This window comes from Onychostoma macrolepis, chromosome 08 (genome assembly GCF_012432095.1).
Source record: "Onychostoma macrolepis isolate SWU-2019 chromosome 08, ASM1243209v1, whole genome shotgun sequence".
Lineage (NCBI taxonomy): Eukaryota > Metazoa > Chordata > Actinopteri > Cypriniformes > Cyprinidae > Onychostoma > Onychostoma macrolepis.
The window spans coordinates 12,796,366-12,811,338 of NC_081162.1; the positions used below are offsets into that span (position 1 = coordinate 12,796,366).

At 35.0% G+C, this 14,973-nt stretch overlaps 1 protein-coding gene across 8 annotated transcripts in view; it reads right to left on the bottom strand.

Moving 5' to 3' along the window:
• Positions 1-422: 422 nt before the first annotated feature.
• Positions 423-14,973, bottom strand: part of hsd17b3 (hydroxysteroid (17-beta) dehydrogenase 3) — a 34,026-nt gene continuing 19,475 nt past the window's right edge. For 5 of the 8 annotated variants that reach the window (XM_058785392.1, XM_058785389.1, XM_058785388.1 and 2 more), the window contains 10 exons: positions 13,016-13,062; positions 12,113-12,188; positions 11,915-12,022; positions 11,750-11,817; positions 11,327-11,371; positions 10,816-10,850; positions 10,644-10,725; positions 5,550-5,615; positions 5,216-5,365; positions 423-5,101 (listed from right to left, as the gene is read on the bottom strand). In XM_058785392.1, the coding sequence (XP_058641375.1) occupies positions 5,006-5,101; positions 5,216-5,365; positions 5,550-5,615; positions 10,644-10,725; positions 10,816-10,850; positions 11,327-11,371; positions 11,750-11,817; positions 11,915-12,022; positions 12,113-12,173 (711 nt within the window). In that variant the 5' untranslated portion in view covers positions 12,174-12,188; positions 13,016-13,062 and the 3' untranslated portion in view covers positions 423-5,005. Of the gene's footprint in view, positions 5,102-5,196; positions 5,366-5,549; positions 5,616-10,643; positions 10,726-10,815; positions 10,851-11,326; positions 11,372-11,749; positions 11,818-11,914; positions 12,023-12,112; positions 12,189-13,015; positions 13,063-13,418; positions 13,522-13,618; positions 13,876-14,973 lie in introns of those variants that run through there. The other 3 variants (XM_058785395.1, XM_058785387.1, XM_058785391.1) reach the window with 3 other exon arrangements.

Genomic DNA, 14,973 nt, shown 5'->3' on the forward strand with positions numbered 1-14,973 from the left:
TTACCGGCCCAAGTCGAGCCTGTCTTTTTTCTCCCTTCTTCCAAATCAGATCATAATACTGTTTCAGCTATTAAAATAGTTCAGTTTTGTATGTAATGGCAAAGTGATTATATTTCGTTAAATACGTTTTTTCATTCTTAAAGTAAAAAAAGCGGCCAGCAGCAGACCGGCAGGCTGATCATAGCCTATGTTTGATCAATTTAGCCTTCTCAAATCTCCACGACTTGCCTAAAATAAAATCTATAGATACACTGTAAAAAGTGATAAGTTGACTTAACTTAAAAAATTGAGGAAACCCGTTGCCTTAAAATTTTTAAGTAAATTATAGTTTAAAAAATAAGTTACGGAAATTGTCAAGTTCACTTCACTTTTTTTAAAATTATTATTTACTTAATTTTAATGCAAGGGGTTTCCTCAATTTTTTAAAGTTAAATCAACTTATCACTTTTTACAGTGTATGGCCTACTGGAACAGTTCAAACATATAACAAGGTTTAAATGTTAAACCTAGATAAATGTGCGCTGCATCCAATAGTTTGTGCGGAGAGTCGAAGCTAAAGCGCAGGACATGGAGGCACCAGCGCAATCAATTGCATTTTTTCCCCAATGGAAACACCTTAAAATACGCCATAATTTTTGCTCATAAAGGTAAGAGTAATACATCATTCGGAACTGTAAAGGGTCTACTTTTATTTGTGTGCACTCACAATATCAACAAAACGTCGTGCTTTTAAGAAAACAATGATACGCTTTCTGCCGTCTCGTCTTGAACAGGAGTGCTTCACAAAAATGCGAATACATGCCTCACAGATATGATAAATATATCTATAGAAAGCATTAAATTACTACTTAACGAAATAAATCAAATCGATAACAAAAACTCTTTCATTATAATCCGTGAAGATGCACTTCTCTCTAAAGGTGCGTCTAATCAGGAGACAGCGAGTCAGGATCGCATCATCTTCATCTTTGCGACACTGACACAGAAAACACTAGTTCATTAGTAAATAATTCAAATATCTCCTTACTATTTCCCCTGGACGCATTCATGGTAATTACTTTTACTGGGGCTTTGCAGCAAGCTTCAGCCTATTGCGTGCATTTGAAAGCAGAACTCTTCAGCTGCGCTTACGGCGCGCTCTCTGCTGCTGCGGGACTCTAAACACAGTCGCAGCACGGTCTCGTGTTGTTTCTACAATTTTTTTCATCACTAATTGATGGATGTCTAAAATATAAAAATAAGGAGAAGCCTAAAACCAGCCCGGCCCTAGAGGAGTAAAAAAGTCGGGGCCGTCCGGTCTGGGCTGAAATGCAGGGCTCTAGCGTTCCCCTCGGTAGAAATCACGTTTCCCCCTTGGGAACAGTATTTACCAGTATTTGGAACCAGTATTTGGAACGACATGAGGGTGAGTAATTAATGACAGAATATTGGGTGAACTATCCCTTTAACATTTTTTAAAAGTGCACTTTGTGGTGTCAAATTAAAAGTTTTACGTTATTCAGTATTGCATTTAAAATATATATTTTAAAGGTATTAAAATGCCACTTTATCATTATAAGTGTTTTAAATAGAAATTATAGCAATAAAATAAAATATATTTTATGCTTGTGAGTTCATTCAGTACTTTAATTTCAAAGACAAGAGAATTATGAAATTACGTATTAAGAAGTTCTACTTGAGAGGGTCACAAAAGCACTCCTTAAGTTCAACTAATTCTATTTATTATAACTGTAAACTAGAAACTCTAAATTAATAAGCTTGTGATGATGGATTGGCTGATTTGCGATGGCGTGTTTTTGTCATCACAGTTGCTATACAGTATATACACATATATATACATATACATTTACATTTAGTCATTTAGCAGAAGCTTTTATCCAAAGCGACTTACAAATGAGGACAATGGAAGCAATCAAAATCAGCAAAAGAGTAATGATATGCAAGTCTCAGGGTCCCACTTTATATTAGGTGGCCTTAACTACAATGTACTTACATTTAAATTAATCATTTGATACAATGCACTTATTGTGTACATACATGTTTTTACATTGCACTTATATTTTTAAAAATACCTGTATGTAGTTACATCTGTAATTAATTTCTGTATTTACATTTATAATTACTCGGGTGACCCATCCCTTACACCTTAACCCACCCTTAAACCTATCCATACCACCAAACCTGTCCCTAACCTTACCCATATCCCACCTCAATAGCAGTAAAAGTGTTTTGCAATACAATAAGTACATTGTACTTATTTTTTGATGGAAGTACATAGTAGTTAAGGCCACCTAATATAAAGTGTGACCAGTCTCAGTTAGCTTAACGCAGTACACGTAGCAAGGTAGAGTAAGCTAGTGTTAGAGGCCTTTTTTGCTTTTGTTAATTGTATAATAAATACATTTTTTTTTTTTGGAAAGAAAACAAGCAGTTAGTACATGAATAGAGTGCAAGTCTAAAAGGGACGAGTTTTTTTTTTTTTTAAGAATAAAATTAGAATACAGAGTGCTAGATTTAGAGGGTCAAATAAAGATGGAAGGGATGTGTTTTTAGCCGATTCTTGAAGATGGCTAAGGAGTCAGCTGCTCGGATTGAGTTGGGCAGGTTATTCCACCAGGAGGGAACATTTCATTAAAAGTCTATGAAAGAACGCAAGCTTCTAGAGGGCACATAAGTCTGAAGTAATTAATTTAGGTAAAGGGGTGCAGAGCCAGTGGTGGTTTTGTAGGCAAACATTAATGCCTTGAATTTTATGCGAGCAGCTATTGATAGCCAGTGCAAATTGATAAACAGAGGTGTGACGTGCATTCTTTTCAGCTCAATAAAAATTAATCTTGCAGTCGTGTTCTGGATTAATTGTAAAGGTTTGATAGAGCTGGCTAGAAGGCCTGCCAAGAGAGCATTGCAATAGTCCAGCCTGGACAGAACAAGAGCTTGAACAAGGAGTAGTGAAGCATGTTCCAAAAGAAAGGGCCTGATCTTCTTGATGTTGAATAAAGCAAATCTGCAGGACTGGGCAGTTTTAGCAAAGTGGTCTGAGAAAGTCAGCTGATCATCAATCATAACTCCAAGGTTTCTGGCTGTTTCTGAAGGAGTTATGGTTGATGTGCCTAACTGGATGGTGAAATTGTGATGAACCAATGGGTTTGATGGAACCACAAGCAAGGTTGAGTTGAAGGTGATGGTCCTTCATCCAGCAATAAATGTCTGTTAGACAAGCTGAGATGCGAGCAGCTATCGTCAGATCATAAGGATGGAATGAGAGGTAGAGTTGAATGTCATCAGCATAGCAAAAGCCATGAATGACAGAACCAAGTGATGCCATGTAGACAGAGAAGTGGTCCAAGAACTGAGCTCCGAGGCACCCCAGTAGTTAGATGATATATGTTATATATATATACTGTATATGCTATATACACACACAACAGATTTCTTTTTTGTATGTTTGTTCATTTATCACTGAACAGTTATTTTTGCTGCTTTTCAAATACATTTATGTATTGATTTGTTTTGTATATGCGAGCTGTAACAATGACGTTATCACACAATACTATTAAACACCGCATCATTTTATTCATTCAATCAAAACATTTAGTTAATAGTTTAGACTAGTTAGCTATGTAGTAGTCTTTTTAATTTAATGAAACAGAAACAAAACAGCCATCTAGCAAAATTATGGGTCAGCGAAAGTGTGACTATTTCGAGATACAGGGTATAAGAGTAGTTTGTACAATGTTTTAAACCATAGGAAATTGTTTTGAGGTATTTGGTGGTTTCCCGCAGATTGATTAGATGATCTGCAATCTTTACTTCTACACCACTTGTTTTTAAAAACACTAGATTTTCAGACACCACTGCTGCAATCAGAGCAAGCATAGCTTTCCCAGTTAGATAGTGAAGAAAATAAAACATGATTATTTTAATTATTGCCTTAGTTTTATACCACATAAATGTCTTTTCTGTTACAAGCAGTAGCATTATAAATTATCAGTGGAAATTCCCTGTAGTAAAAACAGAAACCCCTTTAATAAAAGTGCAAACTGATAGTTATCCTGTCAACTGTATTTCAATCAGGACAGCTCGCTCAAGGGAGAACAACTTTATTAACAACTACATCTGCGGTGGAAATCCCCCATCAGACTGCACTTGTTTGTATCCTTTACCTGCTCAGCATCTTCAAGACATTTGAAACTCGACTCCACAGAGATTCAATCACTACAGCTGATGTGCTTCAGGTTCTGTAATGCCTAGTCAAAAATCTGCCCTCTGCTGGCTGAATGTCAGAAACAGCTCTTTAAAACAGAGCTGCTTCTTTTTTTTAAGGTAAATGAGATATACCATAATTACTGCAGTGAATCTAGTGTTACTTAAAAAAAAATGTTGTAAGATATCTTCATATGTATATTAATATAAATAATTTTCAAAAACTGTGCACATTCTTGTAGTGCTGTCCGCATATCAGTGTTTTCATAATGTATTTTTGCTGTGGGTACAGTGATTAGTCACATAAATGTCGATATAAGGGGATAATTACATCACCTTCAAGCTTTAAAGATCATCACGTCAAAGTGCATTTAACCACTATGTGGCGCCAAATATCTGTTAAAGTGTTATGTGGATATTAATGTTATTTATAAAATGCACTTTAAATAAGACCAAACATTTTCTAATCTCAAAATATAGACAGAAACTAACAAGGCCACATCTCTTACTCTGTCATTTGGCCTTTCTGAGATTGACCTTCTGTTAATGTTATCAAGGTCAGTACAGCTCAACTATCTCCTTTCTACTGATATGATTATGATTAATAATGATAACATTCTATTATCGACACTGATTTAGAGTATTTTGAAGGACTGTGGGTAAACACTCCTTCTCCCTTTCTTTCCCAGCCTTATATTTTTGACATAAAGTACTGTCATAATTAATGCAAACAAACCCAACCATTTTGGTGTGTAAGTATCAAATGTTCAATACTGTACATATACTTTTAGAATGACAGCTCTCAGCTTCCGACCCTCTCCTTCACATATTCCCTAAAATGATGCTGAAATGCTTCACTCTGCAGGACCCAGGTGGGAATGGACTGCACAATCCCGCCCTATAGATCAATTACAGGTTGGTGAGGCACAATACATGCACATACCTGATAATATTACATATTTATTAGTAAAGCAAGTCATTTGCAATCATTACCAGCCATTGAAGTCATTACCAGTATAGTATGAGTGACACTGCCATATGTTTGGTCACCAGCCTTCAGATACTTCAGCGAGTTCCTCACAAACTCTTCAGGTGTGAATGTGACCATATCTGGCTTCTGATGTCCTGTCATTGCTGTTGAAACCCCAAATGGAGCCACCGTCTGAGACCAAAATCACCATTTGGGAATGAGGACATTAATATCTTACTCCTGGTAAACTGTATACATACATGTACTTTTAATACGCACAAAACATTATTTGCCTGATGTGTGGCAAGGTTCTGGATGGTAAAGAGAGCAAAATAACTAGCATTCATTTGCAGGCATGACAAGTTTTTTACTCTACCTGTATAATGATTCCTCTGGATTTATATTCTGCTTGAAGACCCTGTGAAAATCTCTCAACAAAAACCTGTGGATGAGATGTTTTTAAATTGATATGTTGACATTGCCGGTACAGTGCAGAACGGTATTTAGAATTACAGAAAAAGACAGAACGTTTCAACTTTGTATAGATGTCTTCAGAGCTGGGTAGAAACTGATTACATGTAATCTGGATTACGTAATCAGATTCCAAAAATTAAGTATTTGTAATTAGATTAAATTAGATTTTTTAAATACTCATAATCAGACTACAGTTACTTTATATTGATTATATGATTACATATTATTCACACAATAACAATAAATATTTCATAATTTATTGATTCTCCCTAATTCCTAATTTTTTTGTCTTTCAAATGCATTAAAATGCACAAATTCATGTTATTTTCTATTTACATGTAATGCATGGATTTCCAACCTATTTGGTCGTCTGAACCTCTTTCCAGTGTTGCCAACTGCTTTCAATTGATAGTAGCTAAACTTGTAGCTAAATGTCACTAGATGACATCATAATGGCAAATTCACTGATCTATATAAAGATGAATATAGATCAGTGGGCAAGATAAAAACTTAGACAAGGTTTGTCCAAGAAGTTGCTATATTTGTCCCTAAACTTTTGAAAAAAGTCTCAAAAGGGGTGGGGAAGTAACTAAATCTAGCTACAAAATCGCTAAATTGGCAACACTGCCTCTTTCACCTAATATATTTACAACCTGAATTCCGGAAATATTGAGACATTTTTTAAATTTGAATAAAATGAAAACTTAAAGACTTTCAAATCACATGAGCCAATATTTTATTCACAATAGAACATAACAAATAAATTTTACACTTTTATCCACTAAATGAGCTCATTTCAAATTTGATGACTGCTACAGGTCTCAAAAAAGTTGGCAGGGGGCAACAAAGGGCTGAAAAAGCAAGAAATTTAGAAAAGATTCAGCTGGGAGAACATCTAGCAACTAATTAAAGGGGTCATCATATGATGCAATTTCAAGTTTCCCTTTGTCTTTGGAGTGTTACAAGCTGTTTGTGCATATATAAGACCTGTAAAGTTGCAAAGATTCTCAAACCCAAAGAGATATTCCTTATAAAAGTTAAGACTCTGCCACACCTTCCTAAAACGGGTCATTCAAACACGCCCCCACATGTCTACGTCACGGTGTGGGAAGATTTGCATAACACCTCCCAAATGTACATGCAATGAAAGAAGGCGTAACTTTTATTCTCGCTGTAGTATTGTTTCTGCTGCTGCCATGTCGTGGAGACACTATGTGTTTCATTGTGCAAGCGAAAGTACTTTGTTTGGCCTTCCAAATGAGTACACAACTAGAAATCAGTGGTTAAGTTGTATTTACAACACTGCTCCAGAACAGTACAATGCAAATATTTGAGTGTGCGCAGCACATTTTACGGAGGATTATTTCCTGAACCTGGGAGAGAGTAGCCTACAATGTGAACACTATGAATGGCTGTGAACACTATAAAATGGGGCAATTCCAACGTCCAAGGACAGTCTGGTGCTTCTGACTGAGCCTGTAAGTACGTTTTGATATTTAAATAATTTGCTAACTTACTGACTATTCAAATGCGAGTTTTGAGCAGTGTAGAGTAGTGCTTGTTTGGCGTTTCTACGATCACAAATGCAGACATGGTGTTAAGTTTACGTGTAAAAAGACTGTACGAGTCATTATAATCAGTAATTATGTCCTCGCTGAATGCAACAAATGCCTCGTTTATAATGGGTTTTATTGTTTTAGTCTCGTCGCACCGGGACACGCCATCACAACATGGCAAGGGGCATAGCATTTCCGTCACACGCTTGAGGTATTCGGCCAAACACAACGCACTGGATAGCTGGCCAATCAGAGCACGCCTCGCTTCTCAAAACGATGAGCTTTCTAAAAATTGGCACATTTCAGAAAGGCGGAGCATAGAGGAGCAACAATAATGTACAGTATGTGTTTTTTGAACCTCGAACCGCGTAAACACATTGCATTACACCAAATACACAAAATAATATTCTTTTTAGAACATAATTTAACATTTTAATACCATATGACCACTTTAAGTTAATTGACATCAGGGGCTGGATTCACAAAACATTCTTAAGAAGAAATTTCTTCTTAACTGCCATTTTCTTCTTATTTTTTAACTGAAGAAAAAAGTTAAGAATATTTTGTATTCCCAAAAATTCTTCTTAAGAATATTCTTATCTTTCTTCATAAGATTGTTCTTAAGACAAAACTTAAGAAGAATTCAAATTCTTGAAAAGAATCTTCTTAAAAATCATCGTAAATCATTTCTTAAATTTAGGACAGCCCCAGACTTAAATTCCAAAGAGTAAAAATTATTTAATACATTTATTGGGCTATTTCAAATTAATTGTTATATTTAAACATTACAACAACATTAGCTACATATAATACATAGTAGGACTATTAATAGGGATGTGCATGAGTTGACAGACACGACAAAAAGAGCGTGCATGCTTATTATGATTATTAGAGTAATCTGCAGGAAGCGCAAAAAGATAATAAAGTGCGACTTTATCAGTGCGTCATGTATTCACTCACATATAGATATTTTCTTCTTAAGAAAAAAATTAAGATGATCGTAAGAATATATTTGAGAACTTATTAAGAATTTTTCAAGAATTGCACTTAAGAACATTCTTATGAACTTCGTGGAATTTATCTTAAGAAATTTCTTAACTTATTTCTTAAGAAGATTTTAGTGAATCTGGCCCCAGGTCTGTAACATGATTAGCTATAAAAATCTTTTTGCTAAAAATTGTGGAGTACTTAAAAAAACAACAACGTTCCTCAACGTCAAATTGCAAAGGCTTTGCAAAGCTCATCATCTACAGTGCATAACATCATCAAAATATTCAGAGAATCTGGAGAAATTTCTGTGCGTAAGGGACAAGGCGGAAGACCTTTGTTAGATGCCCATGGTCTTCAGGCCCTCAGACGACACTGCATCACTCATCGGCATGATTCTGTCATTGACACTACTAAATGGGCCCAGGAATACTTCCAGAAACCACTGTCGGTAAACACAATCCGCCATCTGCAGATGCCAACTAAAGCTCTATCATACAAAAAGGAAGCCATATGTGAACATGGTCCAGAAGCGCCGTCGTGTCCTGTGGGCCAAGGCTCATTTAAAATGGACTGTTTCAAAGTGGAAAAGTGTTCTGTGGTCAGACGAGTCCAAATTTGACATTCTTGTTGGAAATCACGGATGCTGTGACCTCCGGGCTAAAGAGGAGGGAGACCTTCCAGCATGTTATCAGCGTTCAGTTCAAAAGCCAGCATCTCTGATGGTATGGGGGTGCATAAGTAAGTGAATGAATGAATGAATGAATGAATGAATAAGTGTATACGCAATAAGTGCATACGGTATGGTCAGCTTGCATGTTTGGAAGGCACTATGAATGCTGAAATGTATATAAATGTTTTAGAGCAACATATGCTCCCCTCCAGATGACGTATGTTTCAGGGAAGGCCTTGTGTATTTCTGCAGGACAATGCAAAACCACATACTGCAGCTATTACAACAGCATGGCTTCGTAGTAGAAGAGTCCGGGTGCTGAACTGGCCTGCCTGCAGTCCAGATCTTTCACCTACAGAGAACATTTGGCACATCATTAAACGAAAAATATGTCAAAGACGACCATGAACTCTTCAGCAGCTGGAAACCTATATCAGGCAAGAATGGGACCATATTCCAACACCAAAACTCCAGAAACTCATAACCTCGATGCCCAGACGTCTTCAAACTGTTTTGAAAAGAAGAGGAGATGCTACACCATGGTAAATATGCCCCCGTCCCAACTATTTTTGAGACCTGTAGCAGGCATCAAATTTGAAATGAGCTTATTTTGTGCATAAAATTGTAAAATTTCTCAGTTTAAACATTTGTTATGTTATAGCTGTTTCCATCCACCTATTTTTATGCGCATTTTGGACTATTGCATAAAAAAATGCTGGATGGAAATGCCAAGATGCGCATAAATTCTAATAATGCGCATAAAAAACTTATGCGCACATTTGAGTAGGATAAACTTTTTATCCTATAAGAAAAAATAAAATTCCTCCATGCGCATCAAAAAAGACATGTGACTTTACGCTATGAGATGGGAGAACTTGACTAAAGCGGACTGATCTTGTTCACAGCATCTATATGTTGTTATAGTTATTCTGAAATGCCTGAGCAAAGTCTGTTGTCAAAGTATTTCTGTATAATTGTCTTACATGACTGTGTTCATAAACAGCAGGCATCCACCTCCGAAAGCAATGACTGCATTTATTGTGTTTTGTCTGCTCACTCTGAGGCACAAGTCATTTATAATGTATGAAAATTATTATATTCAGTGGCTTCTCCTAGTTTTCTAAGTGATATTTAGTGCTAGTTTACCCGGAAGTGACGATTTTGTTCTCTTTGACTTGTTGAATGGAAATGGTGCTTTATTCGCAAATGTTTTATGCGATATTCCAGTTTTGCGCATAAGCTTAATTCGAATCTTTGGATGGAAACATAGCTTATGTTCTATTGTGAATAAAATATTGGCTCATGTAATTTGAAATTCTTTTAGTTTTCATTTTATTCAAATTTAAAAAGCATCCCAGCATTTCAGGTTGTACTAGAAGTATGATTTTTATGATTTAATTAATTATTAGCTTTTCAATAAACTCACAAACACCCTGCAGTTCCCTTATGAACCCCAGTTTGGGAAACCTTGACATAATGTAACGTTTAATGCACTTCATGTTGTTAATTAAAACGAATGGAATATATTGTCTTACTCTTTGTATTTTTACATCAATATGGTACAATATTATCCTGTTTAAATCAATGTGATAAATGAGTTAGGTTAAACGTAATCTAAAAGTAATCAAAAAGTAGTCTGATTATATAACCTAAAATATGTAATGTAATGTTATTGTATTGTAATGTTAGTAACTACAATATTTGTCATGTAATTTGGAATCAGTAAAGAACTCAAATTTGTAAGTAATCTACCTAGATCTGGATGTCTCGTGAAGTTTACCTTGGATGCTGCGTAAAGGGTGTAAATGGGGCAGGGTATTTTGGCTATGCCAGAGGACACATTCAGAATGACTCCTCTTCCTCTAAGGAAATACATATGGTCAGTGTGCTGGCCATTTGTTACATTTTGTTTGAAAAATCCTGAGAAAACTATTCAACAGAGAAGGCCAAACCTTTGCTGCATTCCTGGTAGCACAGTTCTGCACATCTGAATATGGAAAACAATGTGAGTACACTATTAAATCTCTTTAGAAGAACCAATTGTTCTCAACTGTCTTTTCTTTAAAAAAATTATAATTTTTTTTTTAAAATAAATAAATAATAATAAAATAATCAAACATTTAAATCTATTAATATTATGATGAACTATAGGCCTAACAAATATCCAAAATTATTAACATGACAGTAAACTAATTAACAAAAATCTTGTTTGAATAGCATCATGACCTTTGGCCTTGATAACAAAAGACTGATAACAAGAGTTTTGTCCCCGACTTTTTAAAGTTGATCAACCAGTTTATTGTTGCTAATCATACATGATTATGCATTTTATTATCTGCATTCTGCAATTCTGTCAGAACAGAGCTGAATTTTGGGTGTGACTACTGCAACACAACAGTTGTTAACCACTGCCTCATTGTAATGTATATGGTGAGTGGTAAAGTTCAGTTTACTTGTACTCACCTTAACCATGGCTTTCACATTGCAGTTGATAACATCATGTATTCTCTAGGAGAGGCCACAACATGAAACATACTGTAGAGATGACAATATCTGATAAACACTCCAAAACTTCGACTGCTCACTTCTAAAAAATAAAGGTTCTTTATTGGCATCTATGGTTCCATGAAGAATCTTTAACATCTATGATTTCTCTTCAATGCACAAACGTTTCTACAGATTATTATAATGTTCACTAAGAAAGAAATGGTTCTTTGCATCACTACAAAAAAGTTATTATGGGCAATTTTCAATTACTACACTACATCTGAAATGATTTAAAAAGACTACTACTTCATTAATGAGAGCTGGCAGTAGCATATTCTTTATATGATTTATAATATTAAAAACATTAATAATGACTGTATGAACCATTGGTGACCTCACTTCTTCCAGATCAGACGTTTCAAGTAGCTTGCAGGGTATTTGGCTGGGCAGAATCCCCACATTGTTCACTGTGTTTAAAGAAAAGTAACATTGATCAGCACTGTTGAACATGTTATAACGTTAAATAAATACTTTGACACAATGAGATATCTGACACCTACTGACCTAAAATACCAATTTCCAAACCCTCAATGTTTTCTTGAATGTGTCCATATATATCATCTTTGGTGAAGTCAGCAGCTATTACTTTGACTTCCCGTCCTGTAGTGAGCTCTGTCAGAACAGGAAAAGGACGCTGGTGAAACCGAGCTCTAAGACTACAGACAAGTTGAGAAGCTGATATTCCAGCAGTAAACGCTTTACCGATCTTCCTTGCTGCTCTGTCAAGCTTCTCTTGGTTTCTACTGATGATGATCACGCTCATACCTAGTTTTGAAAGCTGCAGAGAAAGGCAGTGTTACCGAAACAGCCTAGTCTGATACTTGGGATGAGCTGGTGTAGTTCTTGTTTTTATGTGGTATGGGATCTTTACATAGAATTTTGAAGTAAACTAAAGATTACTTCCTGTTTCTGGTTGTTTACACATCCTGTTTAAGGGCCACTTCACTGGTACAAACATTTTTGTGGAAGAAGGCATTCAGAGATTATTTAGTTTTTATAATTAAATACTGCTGAAATCTGGACACCATGTTATTGCACAGAAGGTTTCATAATAATTTCTCTACTACAGGAACCCTGCAGCAATTTAGTGTAACTTTTCAGGGATCAATGAGCTGAGTAAAGATGCTTATGTATTTATATACATTACCATTTAAATGTTGGTAAGCTAACCATTAAAAAAACCCAAAAAACTTTTCAATTTTAATTTATTTTAAAATGTAATTTATTCCTGCCATTACTCCAGTCTTCAGTATCACATGGTTCTTCAGAAATCATTCTAATATGCTGATTTCTTATTATTAACCATGTTGAAAACAGTTGTTCTGTTTAATATTTTGTGGAAACCAGGATAAATTTTTCTGATTCCTTTAAGAAATAGAAGTTCAAAAGAACCATATTTATTTGAAATAGAAATATTTGATTGTTTAACATTATGAATGTCTTTACTGCCAGTTTTGATCAGTTTAATGCTTCCTTGCTAAATACAAATATTATTTAAGTGTACTTATTTAACTGTTACCTTTTAACTGTATACTTCTTAATTATTTAACTAATCTAATATCTAATCTAACATCAATATCATTACATATGTGGTAGTGTTGTTACCTCTTCAGCATATGCTCTGCCTATTCCATCTGACCCTCCAGTGACCACTGAAACAGAGGAAATAGTCTATATTAGACTTAAAATCATAAACTGGAAGGTATGAATAATAATTTGCTATTCTCTGTTACTAATTCACTGATTGTGAACAAGTGATTGACTATTCATTCTGAGAAACAAATAACTGTTTTTTTACAGTATAAATATAAATAAGTATAACCTTTTACAATATAATAACTATAACCTGCACATAATTAAAAATAGCTTTCAAATCAAGCAAATCCAGAACATGATAGTCTGTCTGTTTCCTGTCACTCTCTCTAAGAATCTCACAAACTTCAGATGAAAGGCAGTCAGTGTCTGTTTGTTTTAACAGCACATTCTTGAACAGACTGTGAGTACCCACCAATTCACTAAACAAATAGGGAGCATGGGTGGTGCATATGTGTGAAAAGTCATCTTCTCTGAATATCTAGAGCTGCATCTTCTCTCAACCACTATTAGTCCATCTGAGAAGTACATGGGAGTACTGAAGAAAAGGGGTGCTGGAGGGTCAATGGCATGACCAGTGAATAATATAGAGGAAATGATGTAAGATGTAATTACGGCCTTCATGCTTTCATTACTTTTGCAGACTAGAAAGGTTTGAACTAATGTCCGCGTTGTCTTCTGTGTGGGAAAATGGCTTTTTTGTGTCTTTCTTTCTTGTTTCCCATGCTTTCGTTCTTTCTTTGCGTCAGTGTTCTTGGTGTACAAGAAGTACAAGTAGTACCCTGCTTTAGATCTCAGTGAGATCTCAAGATAAGCGAAATATTTTGAATGTCTCAAATGTGAACAATTTAGTCTTTAGCTGGCTTGCCTCAACTTTTGCAATGTATAAGAACAATTGTAATAAATAAATACTATTAATATATACATGTTATATTATTTAATAGACCCAAGCTATGAACTAACAATAAACATTTATATTTATATTAACTAATGTTAAGAAAGATTAATAAATTATGTAAAAAAATATATATATATTACTTATAATTTTTGGGGGCCCTATAAGCAAGTGGTCCCTTAGGGGCCCCCTCAGTAGAAATTGTGCTCCGTGGGGCCCCATGGCTGCATTTATTAGATTAATAATAAAATAAAACAGTGGTATTGTGAAATATTAAATAATTAATTAACTGTTTTTTTTTAAATATATATTTTTAAGTATTCTGGTGATGGCAAAGCTGAGTTTTTAACCAGTCATTTCGCCAGTCTTCAGTGTTATATTTAGTCATTTAGCAGACGCTTTTATCCAATGCGACTTACAAATGAGGACAATGGAAGCAAACAAAATCAACAAAAAAGCAATGATCTGCAAGTGCTATAACAAGTCTCAGTTCGCTTAACGCAGTACACGTAGCAAGGTTTGTTTGTTTTTTAAATTATATAATAAAAAGAAAACATATAGAATAGAAAAAAGAATAGTGCAACTAGTGTTAGACGCCTTTTTTGCTTTTGTTAGTTGTATAATAAATAAAAAGAAAACCAAATAGATAGAATACAAAAAGATTAGAAGAGCTAGTGTTAGTTCTTTTTTTAAGAATAGAATTAGAATAGAGAGAGCTAGTGTTGCATGATCCTTTAGAAAACTAATATGTCTCTAGTATATGAACGCAAATCTTACAGCATTCTATCATGCACTCATACTGGCTAAACCAACTAGAATATGCACAACAACTTACAAAAATCTCTGCATGATTACTTATTTATAGTGAAAGGAATAGCAGTGTCTAAACATGCTAGAAAACACCCCCTGGAAAGGGACATTGTAATGCATGCACTCTTCTCTCTCACACACGCACACACACGCACACACACACACACACACCAGGAAGAACTTTTCAAAGCCTTAAAGAGAAAGAATAGTTGCAGAAGGAGAGACAAAAGTAATGTTAATTTGATTTCAAATGAGCAGGAACAAC